General features: G+C 43.4%; 1 protein-coding gene across 1 annotated transcript in view; it reads left to right on the top strand.

Moving 5' to 3' along the window:
- The window catches only part of TXNRD1 (thioredoxin reductase 1), a 97,969-nt gene that overhangs the window by 11,777 nt on the left and 60,879 nt on the right, over positions 1–25,313 (top strand). Inside the window, exons 2-3 of the mRNA XM_073620292.1 lie at positions 5,001–5,185; positions 16,250–16,310. Of these exons, the coding sequence (XP_073476393.1) occupies positions 5,001–5,185; positions 16,250–16,310 (246 nt within the window). The remainder of the gene's footprint in view (positions 1–5,000; positions 5,186–16,249; positions 16,311–25,313) is intronic.

The following is a 25,313-nucleotide window of genomic DNA, read 5'->3' as shown; positions in this document are numbered from 1 at the left end:
TGTTCACAGATGCTCTCCATCCAATCTGCCATAGCTTGAGCTATTTTGCAAAGAAGAATGGGCAAAAATGTCACTACCCAAAAAGACTTGTAGCTGTAATTGCAGCAAAAGGTTGGTTCTACAAAGTATTTATTCAGGTGGCTGAATACAACTGCAAGCCACACTTTTCAGATATTTATTTATAAAAAAATTTGAAAAACATTTATCATTTTCCTTCCACTTCACAATTATGTGCCACTTTGTGTTGGTCTATCACATAAAATCCCAATAAAATACATTTAGGTTTTTGGTTGTAACATGACAAAATGTGGAAAGTTTCAAGGGGTGTGAATACTTTTTCAAGGCATTGTACTCACAAAATAACCTTTAATTACTATACTTTGTATGGGAATTCCATGTGCATAAACCTAAAGTATAGAATCTTATAGAATAATCCCTGCTTCTTTACTTTATTTGGATATTTCTATTATTCTTCCACAGATGCAAGATATTCCCTATGGCTACCCCTAGCATAGCCATAGCAACTAATAAGGGCCATCCCTTCATGACTCTAATGTAGTATGGGAAAATAAAAGTTTTAGTGGTTAGCATGCCTTACAGGGGCAAATACTTGTAAGGCCTATTATTTTCATAATAAATATGTAAGGTGGCTTGCAAAAGGCTGTGTATTGGTATCAAGAGCACAAGTCCCTGCCCCGCTTCTTTCTGCTAGAACAACCTCTTGCTTGAGGCCTTAACCCTCTGCCATATTGTGCCCATCTCCATGCCAAAGGCCTCCCCATGACATTGCCAGCAATTAGCCTTTGTATCCCGAAGAACGGAATGTCTGCTGTTGGATAAGAAAGTCGCTGCATTTCACTGATGTTACTAAATGGCATTTACAGTCACATCACATACACATACTATCTGGGTAACTTGACAGTGCTTTGTCAATCACATAAAGTGGACGTCCTGCAGCAGTCACATGTGAAAAGCATCCCACAGTACACCTCTATTAAGCCATCTGCCCTTACTTAGTCCCTCTCCTTTTCAGGGTCATTAGTAGTCACTCAGAGGGCTCTGGCTTGCCTTAAGCTATCTGTATCCAGCTCACAACTTTTTGCATGTAGTTCCTGAGACAGGATCAGTGCAGTTTACCTTTGCTTTAGTATACTTCTCAGGTCCTCCAGGGGGATATACTCACTTCAGGGAACACTTGGCCTGGCCTAAAGGGTCTTTAAAATCCCACTCTAGCCTTCATAACCATAAGAGACAGGATGACTACAGCCAACTCTTCTGAGTGCAGAACTACCTCACTCTGTCCTCCAGCCCTGTCCAGGGCCACCATTTAGCTGACTACATCTGCATGCTGGGGATGTATGTGTAACTTAAGAAGAAAAAACTGAATTTAGCTCAACCACCTCCACTCTAGACAAGACAAAAAACTCTCACAGCCTACCGTACATCTCAATAAGGCAAAAAGTTTAATAGTATAAAAAAGTTATAGAAAGCTACATGCAAAAATACACATATGACAAAACACATACATTGCTAAAAGAATGTGACCACCTATATAGTTATATTGTAAAACCATAGGTGCTATTATGTTGTATGCATTATATATAATGTCCTCTATATAAGCACTAAGCTACTTGGAGGAAGAGACATTGATGGGATAATATACCCTGCTAGTGGGCAAAATTGTCCTGTGAGGTAAAGAATTAAAGATGATCCACAAAAAACATGGATGTTGCACCAAAATCCCAACTCCAAATGAAGACGGATCAATGGCAGTGGTGAAAGCAATCAAACACTGGATTAAATGTATCTGGAAGCTGGAAATAGTGGTCTAGAGGAGGTTCAAATGTCAGGAACAAGATTATGAAAATAAAAGTAAAATGTCTTTTATATATTCATATATCCTCCCTCCCTCGCACTAAAAGTAGATTTACAGTCTATAAAGCACTGGGCTACCAATGAGAAGCCAGTGCGGTCCTTGTGGAGTGCATAGTTCGGACTAGGTGATTTGTTATACAGTCAATATTCCTTTAAGATAAAATATGAACAGGTACTGTTTGATTACTTTCACCACTGCCATCGGTCCGTGTTCATTTGGAGTTGGGATTTTGGTGCAACATCCATGTTTTCTGTGGATCATCTTTAATTTTTTACCTCACAGGACAATTTTGCCCACTAACAGGGTGTATTATTCCATAAACGTCTCTTCCTCCAAGTAGCTTAGTCTTTATATAGAGGACATTATATATAATGCATACAACATAATAGCACCTATGGTTTTACAATACAACTATATAGGTGGTCACATTCTTTTAGAAATGTATGTGATTTGTCATATGTGTGTTTTTACATGTAGCTTTCTATAACTTTTTCATACCATTAAACTTTTTGCCTTATTGAGATGTACGGTGGGCTGTGAGAGTTTTTTGTCTTGTCTAGTGTGGAGGTGGTCGAGCTAAATTCAGGTTTTTTATTGTTTAGTAACACATATATGATTTTTGCTGAAAGCTCCCGCTCCTATTCTTTTCCTCCTCCCCATCTATTTGATGTGGACACATAAATACTTTTTTATTTTCATTGACATTAGTATAAATAGACTTTACCTTGAGGGTTCTTTCTTTTCTGAGTGTTGCATGCTGGTGCGGTATCTGGCTCCCATGCCCCAACTGCACTCAGGCTCCTCCTAGCCTGGCTTAGATATGGACACTGACTCCCCCATGACATTACTGCAGGAGGGCTCTAGCCAAAAGGACCCAGCTCCTGATTGCACTATTCTCTGTCAACACACGCTATTTTAGGACAGAGTCACCACGTGGCAGACTAGCTGAATGCACCTGTTTACGATTTCTATTCAATTTAAACATCTCATATTGGATTAAGTGGATGCTACAAAACAATGTTCAAACATTAGGTTGCCTGAACACAATCTAGTATTTGGAAGTGATTTAACTAAGGCAGGCCATTCGTGGTTAATTTTTTTTTCGTTCAATCAGCGGGTTGAACGGAAAAAAAAAAGATCAGATTCCCCCATCCACACTGCATTCCCACTGAGCTCTTGTATTTTGCCAGCAGGGAGGCTTCCCCGCTCACAGAACACAATGATCCGTGTTCCTGGCTATAGCCAACATTGTTTGGGAAAAACCCATAGTTTGGGAAAAACCGAACAAGCTGGTTGTACACAAGTCGATCATTAGCCAGCATTGTTTGGGAAAAACCATAGGTTGGGAAAAACCCAACAGGCTGGTTGTATACAGGTCGATCAATTGATCGACTTGTGTACAACCAGCTAGCCCATACATGGATGGAAGTTCGGTCAGTCACTGCTTAATCAGACGAGTTTTGGTTTAAGTATGGCTGGCCTAAATCACTTGTCATTATTGGATAACATGGGGAATAACAACAAGCAAACATGAGAATCAGAAGTGTCTGTGGTTGCTTATAGAGTGTTTCCCACATGAAAACTATTTTAGGATCTTGCTCCTTTCTCAAAGAAAGGCGTCATCAGGAAGTTCCGGTGAAATGCATTGAGGTGTTGGTAGTGGCAGAACTTTGGGGTCTTGCTGACGTCACGTCCTGCTCCGGTGGAACGCACGCCGGCTCCTAAGGGCGAGCAGCGGGAATTATAATTTTACAGGTGGTTTAAGCTGGTGCCGCTTATGGCGCACTAAAATGTAAATGAATTGGCATACAGGCAGTCCACGAGTTACGAACCCCCGAGTTACAAACGGACCTCAATGCCGGCCATTTGCTCTCCACGCTGGTCCTGGATACTTCCGAGCAGCTATCTTGCAGCGCTGGACACATCCCACACTGCAGTACTACATGTACTGCATGGCCAGAAGAGCCCCAGATAACATAACTGCATGCCCAGAAGCATCCGGAACACCCCACATCCCTGCACAGGCTGAAGTTACACCTAAAAATGCACTGTTCTGACTTACACACAAATTCCACTTAAGAAAAAACCTACAGTCCCTATTGTGTTTGTAACCCGGGGACCACCTGTATATGTATTTTAAATAAGGATTTTTTAAATAAACTTATTGCACGATTATTGTTTCCTATTCTGGGATTTCTCTATACTGTTGGACATGAGAGGAGAGGAGGAGGATGCAGAGCACGTACCATCCATAGGATTGTAATTGTTAAAGCTGAGAGGGTCCTGGTGGCCCAAAGAGATCTGGTGAGTGGCTCCCCATACAATAGATTGTGGAGCACAAAGAATGGTGAAGCACTAATGAGTGTGAAGAGCATGTTTTACTAGTGCCACGTGGTGAAATAATAAATTGGTGGAATAGAAGATTTCTTCCAGAGATACACTAAAAGTGGACTTTATTTGTTTTAAGTTTGATCAATTAAGAATTTTGTGCTGTAATAATACACTTGCACGTATACATGGTTGTATTAGTAGTTGTTTAGGTTTTTACACTTGAAATAAGTAATCACTGGTTTAAGCTAGCGCCTCATTTATTTGGTTTCTTTTAGCATTGACATGAGCCCTCCTGTACCTATTAGAATCCTCCCCTTTCACACCCTCCTACCTCCTCCTGCACCATTAGAATCCTCTTCTTTATACCCCCTCCTGCCTCCCATGCATTCCTATTGATCATAGTGATAAACCAATGGGAATGATGGAAAGTGGGAGGAAAACACAAGCTCCGACACAACCCGGAAGCATCAGGATGCAATTAAAGTAATTGTACATATTTGCAGGCACCTCCATAGTCACAATAAATTATTAAACTAATATAACTTATATTAAATTGATAACATTCACATGTGTATTAAAAGCACTGAACACATACTACAGTTTAACCTTTAGGAAACAAGTTAATAAATATTTTTAACAAAGTTTATAATCTCACTGACCAATATCAATGTTATCAAAGTACTAAGAAAATTAGGTTATACTTGTTCTTGTTTTACTATTTAGCTTAAAAATATATTTGTACAAAATATAAAATCCATAGTCTTTTTTAATAATAGTGCTTTGATTTTACCAGCTGTAGCTGCAGGAGATCAATGTGTAAAGACACCGGAAAACAGACCAGCCAATATGAATGGGAAAGGCCAAAACATGCAAGAGCAGAAAAAGGGAAAGACTCAATTAAGAATTCAAATCCAGGAATACATCAGCAGTAGTGATGTTGTGATCTTCAGCAAGACGACTTGTGAAAACTGCTCCAAGGTACCATATATACTTTCCAAAGGGTCACCATTTCATGCACACACATTTCAATCAATTAGTAGTTTTCTTACTACAATGAAAAAAATATATTACAGAAGCTCCCTTGGGTATTTCATAGTCTAAAATGGTTTGATTTGTAAACCCCGACGTTCCGGTTACGCTTCAAATTTTCCAGAGCATTTTAAACCCAAACTGACTATGTTTTTTTTGGCGATTTTGCACAGAGCAGCCCCAATCCTCCTCTTCTCGGGTCCCTCGCCGGCACCCCTGGCCCCTCCCTCCTACCGAGTGCCCCCAGAGCCAACAGCTTGCAATGTGGGCACCCGAGCCGAGCCACTGGTTCTGCATGTCCATTCACACACACTGTCTCAGCCAATGAGGAGGGAGAAAATGCATAAAGGTAAAAAAGCTTCAGCTTTTACAACCAGTTTAATATATATAAGGAAGCAGGTGTACCTGCCAAAGGTTTCCTGTCATCAGATTTACATAGTTCTGCCATACATCACAACCGTGTCTTGCAGGGTAGAAGTCCTCATTTTTCTCTACTACACTTAAGTAACACAGGTCTCTTTCCTCCGCCAGCATGTGAATAATGAAAGCAAAAGCAGAAGACTGATAAACTCATCTCTCAGCATGTTCCCTATTATTATATGAACACTTCAGCACAACTGACTGGGTCCTGGTGCATCTAAAAATACATTTAATATTTAATGAAAGCTGTAGTAAACCACATTTTTTTAAAGCCTGCTAGGCAATTGCATAATGCGCTAGTATGCTTTGCATACTAGCATATTATTAAATATTTACCTTAGAATGAAGCCCTCCAGCGTCGCTGTTGCCACTGACAGAGCTTCCATCTTCACCCGGTTTTCCTTCTGGGTTTGCACCCTCTGGCCATCTGATTGGCTGCGCCGTGATGGCATCACTCCCTCGAATGCATGCGGGAGTCACGGACTGTGACATGGAGCTCTGAAGGGACAACACGGGTATTCAAAATCTAGTGGAGAAAAAAATTAACACTGCCCCAGCACAGCCTTTCCATAACCTTAGTGTGGCGGAGAGACGAGCCCTTATTGACCTCAAAGCTCACAAAGAGCACCTACTAGTGGATCACCCAGTTGTCCCAGTGTTCCACCACTTACCCAAAATTCACAAGCAGGATATCCCCATAAAAGGTCGTCAAAAGGTAGCAGGTATAGGTTCTCTTTTACAGAAACTAGGTGAGTGGGTGGACCAATACTTACAACCCTTAGTAACGAGACTGCCAGGTTACATAAAAGACGCGGCTTCAATTTTAAAACATGTAAATGACATTTACTGGCAAAATGATTTTTCTTGGGTCACTTTGGATGTAAAGTCCTTGTACTCCTGCATCCCACATTCCCTGGCACTGGATGCATTGAAATTTAATTTGTCCAAACACAGTACATATAATTCCCCTAGTGAACCATAATAATAATCCAATATATAATATAGGTGCTATACAATAAAAATAATAAATGAATAATAAATAATAAATAATAATTACACACCAAAATATGGGGATCAAATAGCCTCTATATGTACAAGGTTAGCCATAAACTGCCAAAGTACAAACAATAAAAACAAATAGTGGATAGGCAATGAATCCCCGCTATTTAATAGGCGGAATCAGTCCTACAGGGAAAACTGTCCAATCTTATGCCTATAAACTTGCTTGCTGCTCCACTCGACACGTCGGGAGGAGGAGCCAGTGACGGCATCTAATGTGATTGTCAGCACAGCAGATGCTGTGTGAGGAGCGGTGTCAAACTTCTGACCATTGCAACCCAAGCGCTATAGCTACTACACAAATGTGAGTGGATTCAATTAATTTCTTATTTATTTCATGTGAATCATCATTTAAACTGTGAATCTGAGTGGAGCAGCAATATTATATATTGGATTATTATTATGCTTCACTATGGGTATACTTACCAATCATCCATTTAGCAGGCTGGGAGGTTGATCTCAGCGCATCAATACATTTATATTTTATTTTCAGTCTTGGTGTCAGAGCACTATCAGATTGGTTGCAGCTTGCATCATTTAGTTATTTCTCACTATTTGCACTTATCTATATCAGCGCTATTAGTATGTTTCTATATACACATATACTGTAATTCCCCGTTGAAAGAATTCATCATTTTATCAGTTTCATTTTTATTGCAACATAATTATTTCATTTTCCATTAAGTTTTTTTATGTACAATGCTGTGGGGCTTCCATGGGAGCCAAATTTTCCCAGTCATTAGCCAATCTCTATATGGGCTGGTGGGAGGAATACGTCCTTTTTTCTCAACAGAACATCTATGCCTCCCATATACATTGGTATGGGAGGTATACAGATGATCTAATCCTTATTTGGAATCATACAGACTCTGCTCTTCTTTGTTTCATATCTAATTGACAACAGCCTTAATCTCAAATTTTCTTATAAAAGCAGCAAAGATAGAATTGATTTTCTTGATATTACTCTCAAAGGAGACCAGAGCACAGACAAAATAGATACCAGGACCTTTCGCAAATCCATTGCAGGCAATTCCTTACTCCTCCTATAAATCATATCTAAGATTACCATTTTTTTTATTTGTTGAGACAGCGCTGGTTATATATACTGGTACTTATAATTCTTTACTCCTGGCCTCCAGTTGCCATCCTTCCCATACAATAAATTTGCCAACTGGAATAGAATGTATCAGGGCTAGGCGCAATTGTTCCACTCCTGACAGCTTCCAATCAGAATGTCTTAACATTTCTTCACGCTTAAAAAACCAAGGCTATCAAGAGTGGCACATAAACAGAGCCATTGCCATTGCCACAAATAGGGACAGAAACAACTTAATCTGCAATAAAAATAGTTCCTCACACAATAAAAATAAATCGCTCCATTACTTTTGTTACCACTTTCTCCAGAGATTTCAAGCAAATCAAACATATAATCAAAAAAAATCTTCCTGTTTTCTATAGTGATAAGGACCTTAATGAAGTACTCTGCAATGGTTGCAACTTCTCTTGACACCGTGCCCGTATTTTGGGGAACTCATTGACTCCCAGATTGTATCAATTATCCCCCACAGCTAATACCTGGCTCAGCACCAGGGGCTGGTATAGTTGTTAAATACCTGCCGATAATGTGATAACCACAATAGAAATCACAAATCAATCACCTCATACCACAATGGCAAAGTATTCGCTATTAAGGATTTTATTAATTGCAGTACAAAATATGTGGTATACGTGGTTGAATGGGGTCTCTGTAAGTTACCTTATGTGGGATGCACTTCAAGGGCCTTACACATATAGATTAGTGAATATTTTAATGGGGTAGCTTATAGCTATGAGAAAAAGATGTCTTTTTTTTTTTTTTAAATCAAAAGGAGTTTATTGAACAAGTTTAACCAATTTCCAATGTACAACCATGCATTTGCATAAAGTTACATTTACATTTCGTGTTCATCTCAATGCTCTTTACATTTATCCTGTCTTCATGACCGTCAGATCCACCATATATTGAGGTACATGTATTCATACATTTTAAATGGAGTTTAGCATTTCAAGCTTATTATTGGGCTCCTCCCGTATTGCCCTGTAAGATTCTAGACATCACCAATTCCCTGGGGCTAAATCCAGGGGTGTCTAGCCAGGGTGACCAGATTCTTTGAATCTACCTGGGCTTCCCCTATGTTGGTAAATATATCTTTCCATGATCAATGTGTTCCCCATATGTGTTATCCATGAGGCTACTGTGGGCGGTGAGAGGGGACGGCTGTCTGGAACACTTGATTAAGCGTCCCAAGCACCGCCTTCCAGTACTGGTGGTACTTTGGGCATCTCCATAGCAGGTGAATTAGATCTCCCTGGTGTTGCCTACACCTGTCACATAGGGGGTCTGGCCTCCTACCCATCTTATGTACTCTGAGCAGGTTATAATGCACCTGGAGCACTATGTATAATTGGGAAACTTTTTGGCCCACATTAAGAGAACATGTGGTGATTGATTGCACAGCTTCCTCCCATTGGTCTCCCGTCAGCGTGCCTACGTCTTTTTCCCATAGGGACAGTGCCTTAGTGGGGTGTTCCCTTAGATGGTGCATCAGTAACATTTGGTAGCAACTTAAAATGATCCCTTTGGTTTCAGTGCTTGTGTGTAAAAGGTGAAAGATGGGGGTAGTAGACATAGTCCAATGGGTAGCCTCTCCTTGCGCGCCCACTGCGCGCCTGAGCTGGAGATAGAAGTAATACATGGTAGATTCAACATAGGAAAGGTTCCCTCATATCGGGCTATATTCAGTGAAGCCTAGCACCTCCTGCAACTGTCTGCCCCTGTTCCATACTTTTTTGGATTAGAGTAAGGGTGGGCGTCTGTTTGTTAGATTTATGAAACCTCTGTGCCTCCAGGCCCATTGGAATAGTTTCCGCTCCAGAGCCGATCAGCATCAATCTTGCTGAGGAGCCCTGGTATACGTATCCCTGCAGGCAGGGGCGTCTTTAATATTGACTGGACCCTGGGCAAACATTTTCTTGGGCCCCTCTTCCATGCATTTTCACTCTCCGCATGATTTGAGACATACAATAAATACCAGATAGACTCAAAATCAGTTTACTGAATCAGATCAGGCAGCGATTGCGATTGGTTGCCAGAGGTTACAGCACACATTATGGCTCACTGTTATTTTCTAGAGGTTACAGCACATGACTTCCGCTTGTTGATTGGTTGCTAGAGATTACTGTACATCATAACTGCTCACTGATTGAATGCTAGAGGTTACTGAACATGTTTACCACACACTAATTGGTTGTTAGAGATTACTGCACATTATTACTGCTCACTGATTGGTTGCAAGAGGTTAGTGCACAGCATTACTGCTCACTGATTGGTTGCTAAAGGTTACAGCACATCATCGCCTCACTGTTTGCCTGCGTATTCACATGCACCAAAATTCAGGCTGCTGGGGCACCATATTATTTTGAAGAAGGGTTCCACCTCCAATTTGCTTACTTTTGCAGAACATGATGGTAGGCTTAATGACCACAATTTTAGGCAGGACTTTCAAGCATGCTCCTTTACCTCCCCAGTGGGCAGCATTTAGCAGAAGTGATGGTGGATGTGACCTCAGGGGGACATTATATACATATGAATGCCCACTCTATTTAAATATCAATGCCGCAGTCCACGACTGTTTACATATTAATGCTGCCACTATTTACATATCAATGCAGGTTATTTACATGTAAACACAGGGTCTGCAGGTGAGTCATCTGTACATGGCAATAGGGCAGAGCTGGGCAGCAGCAGCAGAAGTTTACACTGAGATATCCAAACAAGATATTTGGGGGGCACACTCTAAAAAATGCATTAAAGATGGTGCAGCCATAAGACCATACAGTAGAAGAAAATATTACAGCGCACACATGCAAAAATACATTTACCTCAAGCAAGGCTAGTTTAAAACACCTAAGCATTTCTAGAAAAACATTATCAAAAAATATGGGGATTTGGTCACACCATATTGCTATATGGTGCTAAGCCCACTTACTGCGACAAAGTACCCCATAATCAGTGGGTCCTACACTATCCATGGAGTGGGAGAACCTGCATCTCTGAACCATGAGAGCATTGCACTCTTCTAAATGGGAGAATCATAAGGTCTCCACCCATGACACAAGTGGACACTAATTAAAGGTACTTATGTTATGTAGTGAGGTGCTCCGCACCCAAAAGGATTTGGTCAGAATCCATACAATATACAAACAAGATATTTGGGGGGCACACTCTAAAAAATGCATTAAAGATGGTGCAGCCATAAGACCATACAGTAGAAGAAAATATTACAGCGCACACATGCAAAAAAGACATTTACCTCAAGCAAGGCTAGTTTAAAACACCTAAGCATTTCTAGAAAAACATTATCAAAAAATATGGGGATTTGGTCACACCATATTGCTATATGGTGCTAAGCCCACTTACTGCGACAAAGTACCCCATAATCAGTTGGTCCTACACTATCCATGGAGTGGGAGAACCTGCATCTCTGAACCATGAGAGCATTGCACTCTTCTAAATGGGAGAATCATAAGGTCTCCACCCATGACACAAGTGGACACTAATTAAAGGTACTTATGTTATGTAGTGAGGTGCTCCGCACCCAAAAATCTTTAGAGTGTGCCCCCCAAATATCTTGTTTGTATATTGTATGGATTCTGACCAAATCCTTTTGGGTGCGGAGCACCTCACTACATAACATAAGTACCTTTAATTAGTGTCCACTTGTGTCATGGGTGGAGACCTTATGATTCTCCCATTTAGAAGAGTGCAATGCTCTCATGGTTCAGAGATGCAGGTTCTCCCACTCCATGGATAGTGTAGGACCCACTGATTATGGGGTACTTTGTCGCAGTAAGTGGGCTTAGCACCATAAAGCAGTATGGTGTGACCAAATCCCCATATTTTTTGATAATGTTTTTCTAGAAATGCTTAGGTGTTTTAAACTAGCCTTGCTTGAGGTAAATGTCTTTTTTGCATGTGTGCGCTGTAATATTTTCTTCTACACTGAGATATCGGGACACAGCATGGGACTAAAACTTCAAGGGATAAGGGAATTTAAACTGGGATAGTTGGCAAGTATGAGGCAACTGCTTTGGGCCACACTACAATGATGGGGCCCAGGGCAGCTGCCCCTTTTGCCCTGCCTTAAAAATGGTCCTGCCTGCAGGCATGAACCACAGATGGGATGTGGATCTCTCCCTGAAGTAATTCAATCTAAAACTCATGGTTCATGCATATGCCTTCTGGTTCCCTGTGATGTATTTTCTGTGTCTGTTCCCTCCCACCATTTTTCTTTACCCGTGCTTCTCAGAGAAATGTTTATTTTTCTTATTCTGATACTTTGTGCATTTATATAGTTGCAGTTGTACTACTATGAAGCAATTACTCATTATAAGCCCTTTGCTTTTTGGATTAACATATCCTAGTCTTCTATATAAACTGTACCCACTATTCTATTTATATATATATATATATATATATATATATATATATATATATATATATATATATATATATATATATATATATATATATATATATACACAGTGGGTACAGTTTATATAGTAGACTAGGATATATGTTTCATCATTTTAAAGTTCTACTTTTTTCCCTATGTAAATTTATTATCAATAATGAAAGGAAAGTCCGGATGTCTGCACACCAAACTGAGATCTAAATGTCTTTATTCACATAAAACCATGAAGAACATGAGGAGCACTACATGTACAAGCCAGGGAGACACGGCTTACATGTTTTGCCCACAAATTGTGCTTTATCAAATTTATTATCATTTTGAATGTTAATTTTAAGGTGTTTCATTCTATCTGTGAACCTTGATCGCCCATTTTGATCTGTTGTCTGTCTCTTTGGCTTTAGTGCAATAACCACCCAATTAAATAATTATATCAATTAAATATGATGATTCCTTTGAAGGTGGGGTTTGTTTTAGATATAAATATCTTGCCATTTCTAGTCTAAAATTAGCTACGGCTAAGGCTTCTGCCCAAACGCGCCAGATTTATACTATTTTTGTCACTCTGATGTAACCAATAAATGCACTTTATGGACTACAGTGTTGCCGGCTCCATCTATTTATTTTGTCCTGTTTGAGTGTGAAAGGACACACTCAGCCTTGGCACCTGTGCGCAGATCTAGTGATTGGACTGGGCTGCCCCCATTGTGAGTGCTCCTTCTATCAAGCCTTTCATGAGGGATGGCACGGGTATGCCGTTCCTTCAGAGTGCATGTGCTGGTGACATCACCAGCTGCATGTAGTGTAAATATCTCCTAATCTGTGTAGGCTTGAGAGATACTCACTGTACCTACAGGTAAGCCTTATTATAGGAATTACTTCCACTTTAATATGTGTCTTTTATCTCTACCTGGAGTTCAGCTTTAAAGAGGAAGTAAACTTCCATCTCTAACTTTTACCTATAGGTACATCTATAATAAGGCTTACCTATAGGTAGTGTAAATATTTCCTAAACATGCACTGTTTAGCAGATATTTACTGTACATGCAGCCAGTGACATCACTGGCGCATGCATGCTGAAGGAACGGCCGCCCGTGCCGTTTCTTCAGTGCCCTGTGCTATGACCGGCAGCTCCTGGGTGCATGTGCGAGAGTGACGTCATTGCGGCTAAGCATACTAGCACATTGTGCCTTTGCCTTGCAGGTTAGGGGAAAAAAAAGTGCAACGATATACAACCACTTTAAGCATCATCTGTCCACTTCAATGGGTTTCATGGTTGACGTATATTTAAATCAAAACCTTTTAGTTGTGGATAGAGTAGGGATTGATTTAAGCCCTTATTAGAATGTTTCACACTGATGCAGTGTGGTTTTTCCTTCACTTCCTATTGTAAAATCTCTTCAAAGGTAGCAAAGTCTTTCCTAGACAGTCATCACTGGAACATGTGTCCCCAATAGAGGATTTCCCCTCCATTCTTGTTCCAGTGACAACTCAAACCTTTGGATTTTTTTCTTGCTTTCAGCCCCAGCAGTGTCTTTTAAATGCAAAGCAATGTACATGTAATGAAGACGCATATCCTGTGTAAACAAGTCTTAACACAACCACCTTGAATTTTTCAAGCTTAGTCATGGGCAAAACATTGTTCATGTTATTTGAAGCTGAATAACCACAGAACTTTCTAATCATATAAATAATGCCCTTAGCTTTGCCTGGCATATTTAATTAGCAAGTCGATTCTTGCTACACATCTTATGAAAATCAATACTTTTCTTAAACTGAATAAAACAACATTAAATAAGCAGTAATGTGCTGTAAAATTGAACATTAACTCTGCATCAACAGCTTCTGCATTCTTATCAGCTTCAATATTAAATTTAAAATTGAGTAGAAAGCTGTTTTTAATTTTATAAGCAGAAATTGTGAGCTGTAAACTTAGCAACAGATGGTGAGTTGATAGCATTCAACTTTGTTTTATGGCAGTTTACCATGAGACATTGTATAAATGTTCTGGCTTGTTTTTCTTCTAGGAAAGTCTTGGCTGTACTTACATATCGTAATAGATAATAGTCTTAATCTTACTCAGCCTGCTCAGTCCCTTTATACTGTCCCTATTTACTAGCATGTGCAAGTCACACTTTTCTTCAAAATCTGGAGATTCAAACTTGGGTGAGATTTACTAAAACTGATGCACACAGAATCTGGTGCAGCTGTACATAGTGACCAATCAGCTTCTAGGTTTTACTGTCAAAGCTTAAAGAGGTAGTACACTGCTGCAGAACTACAAAAAAAAAAACACCTGTAAGACAATGGCATAATGAAATACAGTACTTAGTCTAGAGCGAAGAAGCCCTTCCAGTGGCACGCTGTCACCGCTGAGAGGGCTGACATCTTCCCCCAGGCTTTCTTCCAGGCTCGTGGGCTCCATTGCTGTGAGTGGCCGGAGCCGCGATGACGTCACTCATGTGCATGTGCATGGGAGCCCTTAGTTGCAGCAAAAATCACTGAAGGTCCAGCACGGTATACCGCACCTTTAGAGCTCATGCGAGGGTGATGTCAGCAGCTACATCCAGGGTGAAAATCTCCTAAATGGTGTACATTTAGGAGATTTTCATTTTACCTACAGATAAGCTTTATTATATGCTAACCTGTAGGTAAAAATCACACAGTGGGCTTTACTACCACTTTAATTTAACAAGCTGAAGTTAGAAGCTGGTTACTATGCACAGCTGCACCCAATTCTGTGTGCACCAGTTTTAGTAAAGCTCCATTCACACTTGTACGATTCCAAAGTTGTGCGGACTTTGGAGTGCAACTTTGGTGCAACTTTAATGCAACCTTGACACAACTTTTGATGGGTGCAACTTGGATACGACTTTGGCTTTGACCAGTGATAATGGACAACTGTTGCACAACTGTTGCATTGTATAACATTCAGATATGTCTTTGATGCAACTTTTGAAAGTTACTATCGAAGTCTATGGGCCTGAATTTGCATTAAACTTGGACCTTGGACCTTTAAGTCGCACATATATGAATGGTTATCATTGGAAAACATGGGGGAGGACTTGTCATGCAACTTTGTTGTCCAAAGTTGCATAACAAGTCGCACAAGTGGAGCTTTGTGCCTCGTACACAGGATCAGATAATCGTACAACTAATCGTTCGCATTTTTTGCATAGTATTAATGTCAAATTCAACAGTGCATTTTGCGGTCTATGAAATGTATGATTTTTTTCATACAATTCTGGAAAACCTTTCTGTTTGCGTAGCTACATCTATCAGAAATTATGTCAAATACGTGTGACCCCTGTCTGCCACGCCTTTTGCCTATTTCCATTCATATTGTTCTCTCATCTCCTTCCGGGTTATTTTTGTGTTTCCGATCATGCGCGGTGTTTGTCTATAGATTTTTAGCGGACATATACTGTACTGATTAAACGATTGTCGTTCGCTGGGCTATAGTCCGAGCAAAGTTTTCATGTTTGTCCCTTTGGATATTGTTGGACGAATAGTCGTGATCAGCTGTCAAAAGCTGTGTACTAGCGATCAGACTATCGTGCGATCAATCTGAAAGACGATTATCTGATCGAGTGTACGAGGCATAAATCTCTCCCATATTGTCACTGAATAAAGGTCCTTTACAGTGCTCTGTCAATGAGCCTACATAAATAATTACTGCTTGATAGGATTCTTTACTGTCTTTGAGACAGAAACTAGGAGGAGGAAATTGTAGTGATGATTTTGGCAAGGTGGCAATGTTGTCTTTGCTACCTCTGGAGTTTTCTGTTCATAGTTCTAGCTTTATGATCATAGTTCTTCTTTGTTGTTGGGTCAGGATAGACCATTTTGCCACCAGAAACACTATGTCCAGGTTACATGTTTTTCTGTCTACAACTATTTTCCTTGTAAGAAGAGGCAGTTAAGCAGAACAATTCTGTTGCATTGCAAAACAAGAAGCAAACACTGTGGTTACTATGTGGGCTACAGAATTACGATTACAGATATGATTTTTTCCCCCCTATAGGTTAAAAGCCTCTTTGATGAACTGGATGTTCCATATTTGGCAGTGGAAATAGACAAAACAGGTAAGACATAAGCTTGCAAGCCTGCAGGGTAGATCATCTTAACACAGAAAAACATGTTTTAGGTTGTCTGTCCTTAGGTAACCTGCAATAATCCAGGTATTGAGAAGATGTCAGTGTTTATATAACCTTTGTGCATTATACACATCAAATTTAATAAAATCTATTAAAGAACAATAATACTGCACTCACAGTGAAGAAGTAGTGAATACGCCTGTCATGAGCCTGGGGAGAAGCATATTCACTTCTCCTTTACTATGAATTCTTTATTAAGTATTATCTGTTTGAATGCATGAAGCACTGTGCAAACTGTTGGCGCTATATAAATCCTGTATAATAATAATAATAATAATAATAATAATAATAATAAAGGTAGTTGTGTCCTATTGTCATCTCTTTTTCTTATTCATTTCAAAGACCATATCTGTCCTGTTACAAAAGGTGCTGCATGACTAGTGCATTAAAGGACTTACCTTTACTTTTAAACAAGCTATCCCTTTGGGAACCCTGAAGAGCACGTTGCACTTTTTTTTATTTAACCTGAACCCTCCTCTGGAGTTGACTTTTGCTATGTCATAAAATACCATACAAAATACCATACAGCAGTTTAGCAGGACAGGTTCCACTCAGAACAGGCCTCACAATGGTCGACCAAAGAAGCTGAGTGCACGTGCTCAGCGTTATATCCAGAGCAGTGGCGGAACTATAGGGGTCGCTGCAGTCGCACTTGTGACTGGGCCCTGCCATTCTGCCGCTGTGGGGGGGCCCAGGCCCCGGCATCTCCCCTGCACCTTTGGCTTGCCATTTGGAATGCAGTGGGGGGAGGTGGGAGGCAGCGATCGGCAGCTCTGTGGGCGGTGGGCTCTCCCTGCAGCTTGTAGTTCTTCCCGAGTGTCAGTGTAAACAGTGGAGAGAAGAGGGGAGGGGCCTCTGACCCGGGCAGGTATCAGTTTCACTTTCAGTGAGTCGGCTCTGCTTGTCCACTGCTGCTGATACATGCCCAGGTCAGAGGCCTCTCCCCTCTCCACTGTATACACTCAGGAGAAGAACTACAAGCCTCATTGAGATTCTCTGCCTGTGGACACCATAGAGCTGCCGATCGCCGCCTCCCACCTCCACCAGCCAGGTACATGGGGAACCTCTTGAAGGAGGGAGGGAGGTCAGCAGCAGCAGTCTGGGGACCCTGATGTAGGGGGGCTTTCTGGGGACATTAATGTAAGGAGGGGCTCTCTGGGGACCCTGATGTAAGGAGGGGCTCTCTGGGGACTCTGATGTATGGGGGGGGCTCTCTGGGGACCCTAATGTCTTGGGGGGCTCTCTGGGTACCCTGATGTAAGGGGGGATCCCTGGGGACCCTGATGTAAGGAGGGAGGCTCTCTGGGGACCCTAATATAGGGGGAGGCTCTCTAAGAACCCTGATGTAAGGGGAGGCTCTCTAGGGACCCTAATGTAGGGAAAGGGGTCTCTGGGGACCCTGACGTAAGGAGGGGGCTCTCTGGGGACCCTGATATAAGGAGAGGCTCTCTGGGGACCCTGATGTAAGGAGGGGGCTCTCTGGGGACCCTGATGTAAGGGGGGCTCTCTGGGGACCCTGTTGTAAAGAAAGGGGTCTCTGGGGACCCTGACGTAAGGAGGGAACTCTCAGGGGACCCTGATGTAGGGGGGCTCTCTGGGGACCCTGATGTAAGGGAGGCTCTCTGGGGACCCTGATGTAAGGAGGGGCTTTCTGGGGACCCTGATGTAAGGGGGGCTCTCTGGGGACCCTGTTGTAAGGAAAGGGGTCTCTGGGGACCCTGACGTAAGGAGGGAACTCTCTGGGGACCCTGATGTAAGGGAGGCTCTCTGGGGACCCTAATGTAGGGGGGATCTCTGGGAACCCTGATGTAAGTGGGGCTCTCTGGGTCCCCTGATGTAAGGGGGGGATCCCTGGGGACCCTGATGTAAAGAGGGGGGCTCTGAGGACCCTAATCTAAGTAGGGAGGCTCTCTAGGGACCCTAATGTAGGGTAGGGCTCTCTGGGGACCCTGATGTAAGGGGAGGCTCACTGGGGACGCTGATGTAAGGGGGGATCTCTGGGGACTCTAATATAGGGGGAGGCTCTCTGGGAACCCTAATGTAGGGGGAGGACCCTTATGTAAGGGTAAGCTTTCTAGGGACCCTAATGTAGGGGGAGGCTCTCTGGGGACCTTGATGTTAAGGGGAGCTCTCTGGGGACCCTGATGTAATGAGGGGGGCTCTGGGGACCCTAATATAAGTAGGGAGGCTCTCTTGGGACCCTGATGTAAGGGGAGGCTCTCTAGGGACCCTAATGTAGGGGGCCTCTCTGGGGACCCTGATGTAAGGAGGGCTCCCTGGGGACCCTGATGTAAGGGGGGTTCTCTGGGGACCCTGATGTAGGGGGGGCTTTCTGGGGACATTATTGTAAGGAAGGGGCCCTCTGAGGACACTAATGTAAGGGGGGCTCTCTGGGGACACTGATGTAAGAGAGGCTCTCTGGGGACCCTGATGTAAGGGGAGGCTCTTTGGGGACCCTGATGTAAGGAGGGGCTCTCTGGGGACCCTGATGTAAGGGGGGCTCTCTGGGGACCCTGATGTAAGGAGGGGCTCTCTGGGGACCCTGATGTTAGGGGGGCTCTCTGGGGACCCTGATGTAAGAAAAGGGGTCTCTGGGGACCCTGATGTAAGGAGGGGACTCTCTGGGGACCCTAATGTAGGGGGGCTCTCTGGGGACCCTGATGTAAGGGGGGCTCTCTGGGGACCCTGATGTAAGGAGGGGCTCTCTGGGGACCCTGATGTTAGGGGGGCTCTCTGGGGACCCTGATGTAAGAAAAGGGGTCTCTGGGGAGCCTGATGTAAGGAGGGGACTCTCTGGGGACCCTAATGTAGGGGGGCTCTCTGGGGACCCTGATGTAAGGGAGGCTCTCTGGGGACCCTGATGTAGGGGGCTCTCTGGGAACCCTGATGTAAGTGGGGTTCTCTGGGTACCCTGATGTAAGGGGGGATCCCTGGGGACCCTGATGTAAGGAGGGAGGCTCTCTGGGGACCCTAATATAGGGGGAGGCTCTCTAAGGACCCTGATGTAAGGGGAGGCTCTCTAGGGACCCTAATGTGGGGGGGGGGCTCTCTGGCGACCCTGATGTAAGGAGGGCTCCCTGTGGACACTGATGTAAGGGGGGTTCTCTGGGGACCCTGATGTAAGGGGAGGCTCTCTGGGGACCCTGATGTAAGGGGAGGATCTCTGGGGACCCTAATGTAGGGGGAGGCTCTCTGGGGACCCTTATGTAAGGATAAGCTTTCTAGGGACCCTAATGTAGGGGAAGGCTCTCTGGGGACCCTGATGTAAGGAGGGGCTCTCTGGGGACCTTGATGTTAAGGGGAGCTCTCTGGGGACCCTGATGTAATGAGGGGGGCTCTGAGGACCCTAAAATAAGTAGGGAGGCTCTCTTGGGACCCTGATGTAAGGGGAGGCTCTCTAGGGACCCTAATGTAGGGTGGGGCTCTCTGGGGACCCTGATGTAAGGAGGGCTCCCTGGGGACCCTGATGTAAGGGGGGTTCTCGGGGACCCTGATGTAAGGGGAGGATCTCTGGGGACCATAATATAGGGGGAGGCTCTCTAAGGACCCTGATGTAAGGGGAGGCTCTCTGGGGACCTTGATGTAAGGGGGGGCTCTCTGGGGACACTGATGTAAGGAGGGGCTCCCTGGGAACCCTGATGTAAGTGGGGCTCTCTGGGTACCATGATGTAAGGGGGGATCCCTAGGGACCCTTATGTAAGGAGGGAGGCTCTCTGGGGACCCTAATATAGGGGGAGGCTCTCTAAGGACCCTGATGTAAGGGGGGGCTCTCTGGGGACCCTGATGTAGGTGGTGGATACCTGGGGACCCTGATGTAAGTGGGGGATCCGCATTCAGATATGTAACGAGATATATATATATATATATATATATATATATATATATATATACATACACATATATATTATATATATGTGTATGCCCGCCAAAGTGTATGACATTCCTTACTTAGCTGCTATGGGCTCTGGCCCGAGATCTTTTGTAGACCTAGCAACGCCACTGGAGGGGCCCTCCATGGTTTCTTGCACCGGGGCCCCGAAGATTCTAGTTACGCCTCTGATCCAGAGATTGTCTTTGGGAAATAGATGTACGAGTGCTGCCAGCATTGCTGCAGAGGTTGAAGGGGTGAGGGGTCAGCCTGTCAGTGCTCAGACCGTATGCCGCACACTGCATCAAATTTGCATGCATGGCTGTCATCCCAGAAGGAAGCCTCTTCTAGAGATGATGCACTAGAAAGCCTGCAAACAGTTTGCTGAAGACAAGCAGACCAAGGACATGGATTACTGGAACCATGTCCTGTGGTCAGATGAGACCAAGATAAACTCATTTGGTTCAGATGGTGTCAAGCGTGTGTGGTGGCAACCAGGTGAGGAGTACAAAGACAAGTGTGTCTTGCCTACATTCAAGCATGTTGGTGGGAGTGTCATGGTCTGGGGCTGCATGAGTGCTGCCGGCACTGGGGAGCTACAGTTCATTTAGGGAACCATGAATGCAAACATGTACTGTGACATACTGAAGCAGAGCATGATCCCCTGCCTTTGGAGGCTGGGTCCCAGGGCAGTAATCCAACATGATAACAACCCCAAACACACCTCCAAGACGACCACTTCCTTGCTAAAGAAGGGTAAAGGTGATGGACTGGCCAAGCATATCTCCAGACCTAAACCCTATTGAGCATCTGTGGGGCATCCTCAAACGGAAGGTGGAGGAGAGCAAGGTCTCTAACATCCACCAGCTCAGTGATGTCATCATGAAGGAGTGGAAGAGGACTCCAGTGGCGACTTGTGAAGCTCTGGTTAACTCCATGGCCCAAGAGGGTTAAGGCAGTGCTGGAAAATAATGGTGACCACACAAAATATTGACACTTTGGGTCCAATTTGGACATTTTCACTTAGGGGTGTACTTACTTTTGTTGCCAGCGTATTTACTTTTGTTGCCAGCGATTTAGACATTAATAGCTGTGTGTTGAGTTATTTTGCGGGGACAGCACATGTACACTGTTATACAAGCTATACACTCACTACTTTAAATTGTAGCAATGTGTCAGTTCTTCAGTGTTGTCACATGAAAGCACATAATAAAATATTTACAAAAATGTGAGGGGTGTACTCACTTTTGTGAGATACTGTATATATATGTGTGTATATATATATATATATATATATATATATATATATATATGGGCGTAGGTAAGGGGGGGTCAGGGGTGTTCAAACCCCCAGAGCATCCTGACAAAATGCCCAGACAGTGTCCCTGCTGTTTAGCCTCAGCATTAGCACAATAGAAGCATTTAGAGTTTCAGAGTGCAGCAGCCAGCCCCCCTTCTATTGTGCCCCATCCCCTCAGTTTAATAAGAGATCCCACTGAAAAGCATGAAATTACTGCGAGGTCTCAGATGCCGGCAGTGCATGGTTGACGGAACTCCTAGACTCCTCCTCGAGGTATCCTATCACACAGCCGAAGGGAGACTGGGGATGCAGGAGTTTTCCTACTCCTTTTTCCCGTGCTGAATCTGAGGTCTGGTAAGTGGGGAGGCATGAATTTTCTGTTTTGGGAAGGAGGAAGTGAGAATTCCAGCCTGGGGGAGTTTCTTTTAGTGGGGGTTAAGGAAAGGGGGGTGGGTTTGCTTTTGGAGAAGGGGGGAGTTTCTTGTAGAGAAGTTTACAGGGGGGTGGTTAATGGCAGGGATTTGCTTCTGGGAGGGAGTTTAATTGGATGAAGGGAGATTTTCTTCATAATTAGGAATCTTTGCTGGGGGAGAGGGTGTTGACTGAGGGAGGTATTTTTGCTTTGGGGGGTTGGTTTAGAGACATTTACATTTTTGGAAGTATATTTGAGGGAGGGAGATATTTTACAGTGGGAATCTTTGCTTGGGGAGGGAGTGTTCTTAGGAGGGAGAGGGTTTTTTTCCTTTAAAAGAGATTTGTTTTTAAATTATACTTACCTAGGTGGATGGAGCATCGATCCAATGTTGCATCTGTCCCCAGCTGCTTCTAAGATCAAAACGGAGCGATTAAAGACTGCCGATCACTCAGTTCTCAGCCTTCAGTGAGTAAAGAGTGGTGACTGTCAGTCCATGGCTCTGCCCCCCCCCCCCAAGCTCACTGGAATGCCAGGCTGTGGAGAGGGCAGGAGCGGCTGGCTCAGGGTCCTTAGGGCTCACTGAGAGGCTGAGTGAGCTACTGATCCAGGCCCCTGGGTGAATTTAGGATCTTTCCACAGCCTGGACCTACTGATCGATGTCCGTTGACAGCAGGCTATAGATGGCTGTCGGCTAAAAATGGGTCACAAAAGTACAGAACGAACTGCACTCCTCCCCAGGAGAAGTACAACCAAGCGGGATGCCGTCCCTTCAGAGCGCATGCACCGGTGACATCACTGGTTGCTTCCCATGTGAATATCTCCTAAACACCACATGTTTAAGAGATCTTCACTGTACCTATAGGTAAGCGTTATTATAGGCTTACTTGTAGGTACAAGTTCAAAATCTGGGTTTACTACATTAAGACTGAATAAAAAACAACCATATTGACCAGGTGCAAAGGACACCATCCTGTGGTAGGCAGTGCACAACATTTTTTTTTTTCATCTCTTAAAACATTTCATAAAATTTCTTAGGACACAGTTTTTTAAGGTTGAACTGCTTGCTGACCAGCCACCATCATTTTACTGCTGCAGGTCGGCACGATCCCGGGAGCCGTCGTAGCTATACGGCAGCTCGCGAGATCGAGACAGCAGGCGTGCGCGCAACGCCGGAGACGCGCACCCGCTGCACAGCGGAGGTGCCGATGCTCGTGGCCGACGGTTGCGATGACCGCTGGCCACGACCGATCGCGAACAGGAGAGGCAGAACAGGGAAGTGTGTGTGTAAACACACAAATCCCTGTTCTGTTCTGTGAGGTGTGACAGATCATGACTTCCTATTAGCTAGGAACCACAATCCATCACTTCCTCTAGGTCAGTCCCCTCCCCCTACAGTTAGAAACACAAACAGGGAACACAGTTAACCCCTTGATTGCCCCCTAGTGTTAGCCCCTTCCCTACCAGTGACATTTTTACAGTAATCAGTGCATTTTTTAAAGCACTTATCGCTGTATAAATGCCAATGGTCCCAAAAATATGTCAAAAGTGTTCAATGTGTATGCCATAACGTCACAGTCTCGATAAAAATCACAGATCACCACCGTTACTAGTAAAAAAAAATTAATAACAAAAATGCCATAAAACTATCCCCTATTTTGTAAACGCTATAACTTTTACGCAAACCAATTAATATTCGCTTATTGCAATTTTTTTACCAAAAATATGTAGAAGAATATATATCAGCCTAAACTGAGAAAATAAAAAGTTTTTTTACATATTTTTGGGGGCTATTTATTATAGCAAAAAGTAAAAAATATTGTGTTTTTTTCAAAATTGTCGCTATTTTTTGTTTATAGCGCAAAAAATAAAAACCACAGAGGCAATCAAATACCACCAAAAGAAAGCTCTATTTGTGGGAAAAAAAAGGACATCAATTTTGTTTGGGTATAATGTCGCACGACTGTGCAATTGTCAGTTAAAGCGACGCAGTGCCAAATCGCAAAAAATGGCTCTGCCATTCAGCAACCAAATCTTCCGGGGCTGAAGTGGTTAAATAAATCACTGAATTTACTGCCTACCACAATATGTTGCCCCTTGCACCTGCTCAACTTTCAACATAAGGTTAGCTCAAATCCAGTCTTGGGTCTCATTCATACATCCTACATGACCATGGTGCAGCAAGTATACTGCAAATACCTGCACTCGGGATCTCAGATGTTCCAATCTCTTTTCAGCCTCAGGTGAACAGGCTGAGGAGCTGACAGAAAAAAAAAATCTGGGATCCTTGCTGTAGTTATTCATGGTATATTTGCCATTCCATGGGCATTTAGAATATGAGTGAGCTCTAAAGCCTGGTTCACGCGGTAAGTTTTTTTTAGTTCAACCCAGCGGGCTGAACGAAAAAAAAACTAGGAAGCTTAGGAGGAGCTCACTGTACTAATGAGTACACTACTGCACCACAACTGCGTGCATTGCGTTCTATTCAGTTGAATGGGGATAATTTTTGCTGTGCTGCATTGCAAATCCTCATGGCCCCACTCTACTGTCACATCTTTTTACTGTACCTCCCCCAACATAAAAGTGTAAATGATACCTTTAAGTTTGAAAGACCTTAACCCCCACCCCAGGAAAATTTTTTATATTTTTTTTAGATTACTGGCATGTGTGTAGCCTAAAAAAGTAGACATATATTACTGACACTAAACTAGGTATGCTGCTGCATGCTCTGGAGGGAGGACTCTATCTGTGTAAACTGGAACTATTGTGGAGGCGATCAGAAAAACTGATGATAGCGTACACTTGTCTGGTAAACAAAGCAGAGGGAGGAGGGAGGAGCACAGCGCAAAAACCATAGTGTAGTATCATAAATAAAATGCTTTATTAGAAATAAAGCATCCTACTCACAGGGTTAAAAACATCACTGGCAGAGGAAAATGAGAAACTGCTGGCAAGATGAAAATTAGATGACTTTGGTCTCTTCCATGCGCCCTGGCCAGCGGCATGGGTGCAAATGGAAAAGCAGTGTCCAGACTGCTGGCACCCTGGAAAGCCTGGTGTGATTACACTGCTTGTCCCCAGTTCCGAGAGTCCCCCCTCATGTGACGTCACAACCGGAGTGTGCTCAGGACGCGTTTCGAGGCAACTTCCTCTTTCTCAGTTTACCTAACAGGGCTACCTACCCCAGGGTGGTGACATCCCATAGAGGGGGCAGCACTGTTGGAACTGGGGATGAGTGTAGCTCATATGTCACCTTGCCAGGCTTTCCAGGGCACCAGATGTCCATCTCTACCCATGCCCTTGGCCAGGGAGCTTGCCATAGCTGCCCCATTTTCATATTTCCAGAGGTTT

This window comes from Aquarana catesbeiana, linkage group LG03, assembly GCF_042186555.1.
Source record: "Aquarana catesbeiana isolate 2022-GZ linkage group LG03, ASM4218655v1, whole genome shotgun sequence".
In the NCBI taxonomy this organism is placed as follows: Eukaryota; Metazoa; Chordata; class Amphibia; order Anura; family Ranidae; genus Aquarana; species Aquarana catesbeiana.
Note: the sequence above shows the minus strand (reverse complement) of the source record. Positions and strands in the feature narration are given on the sequence as shown.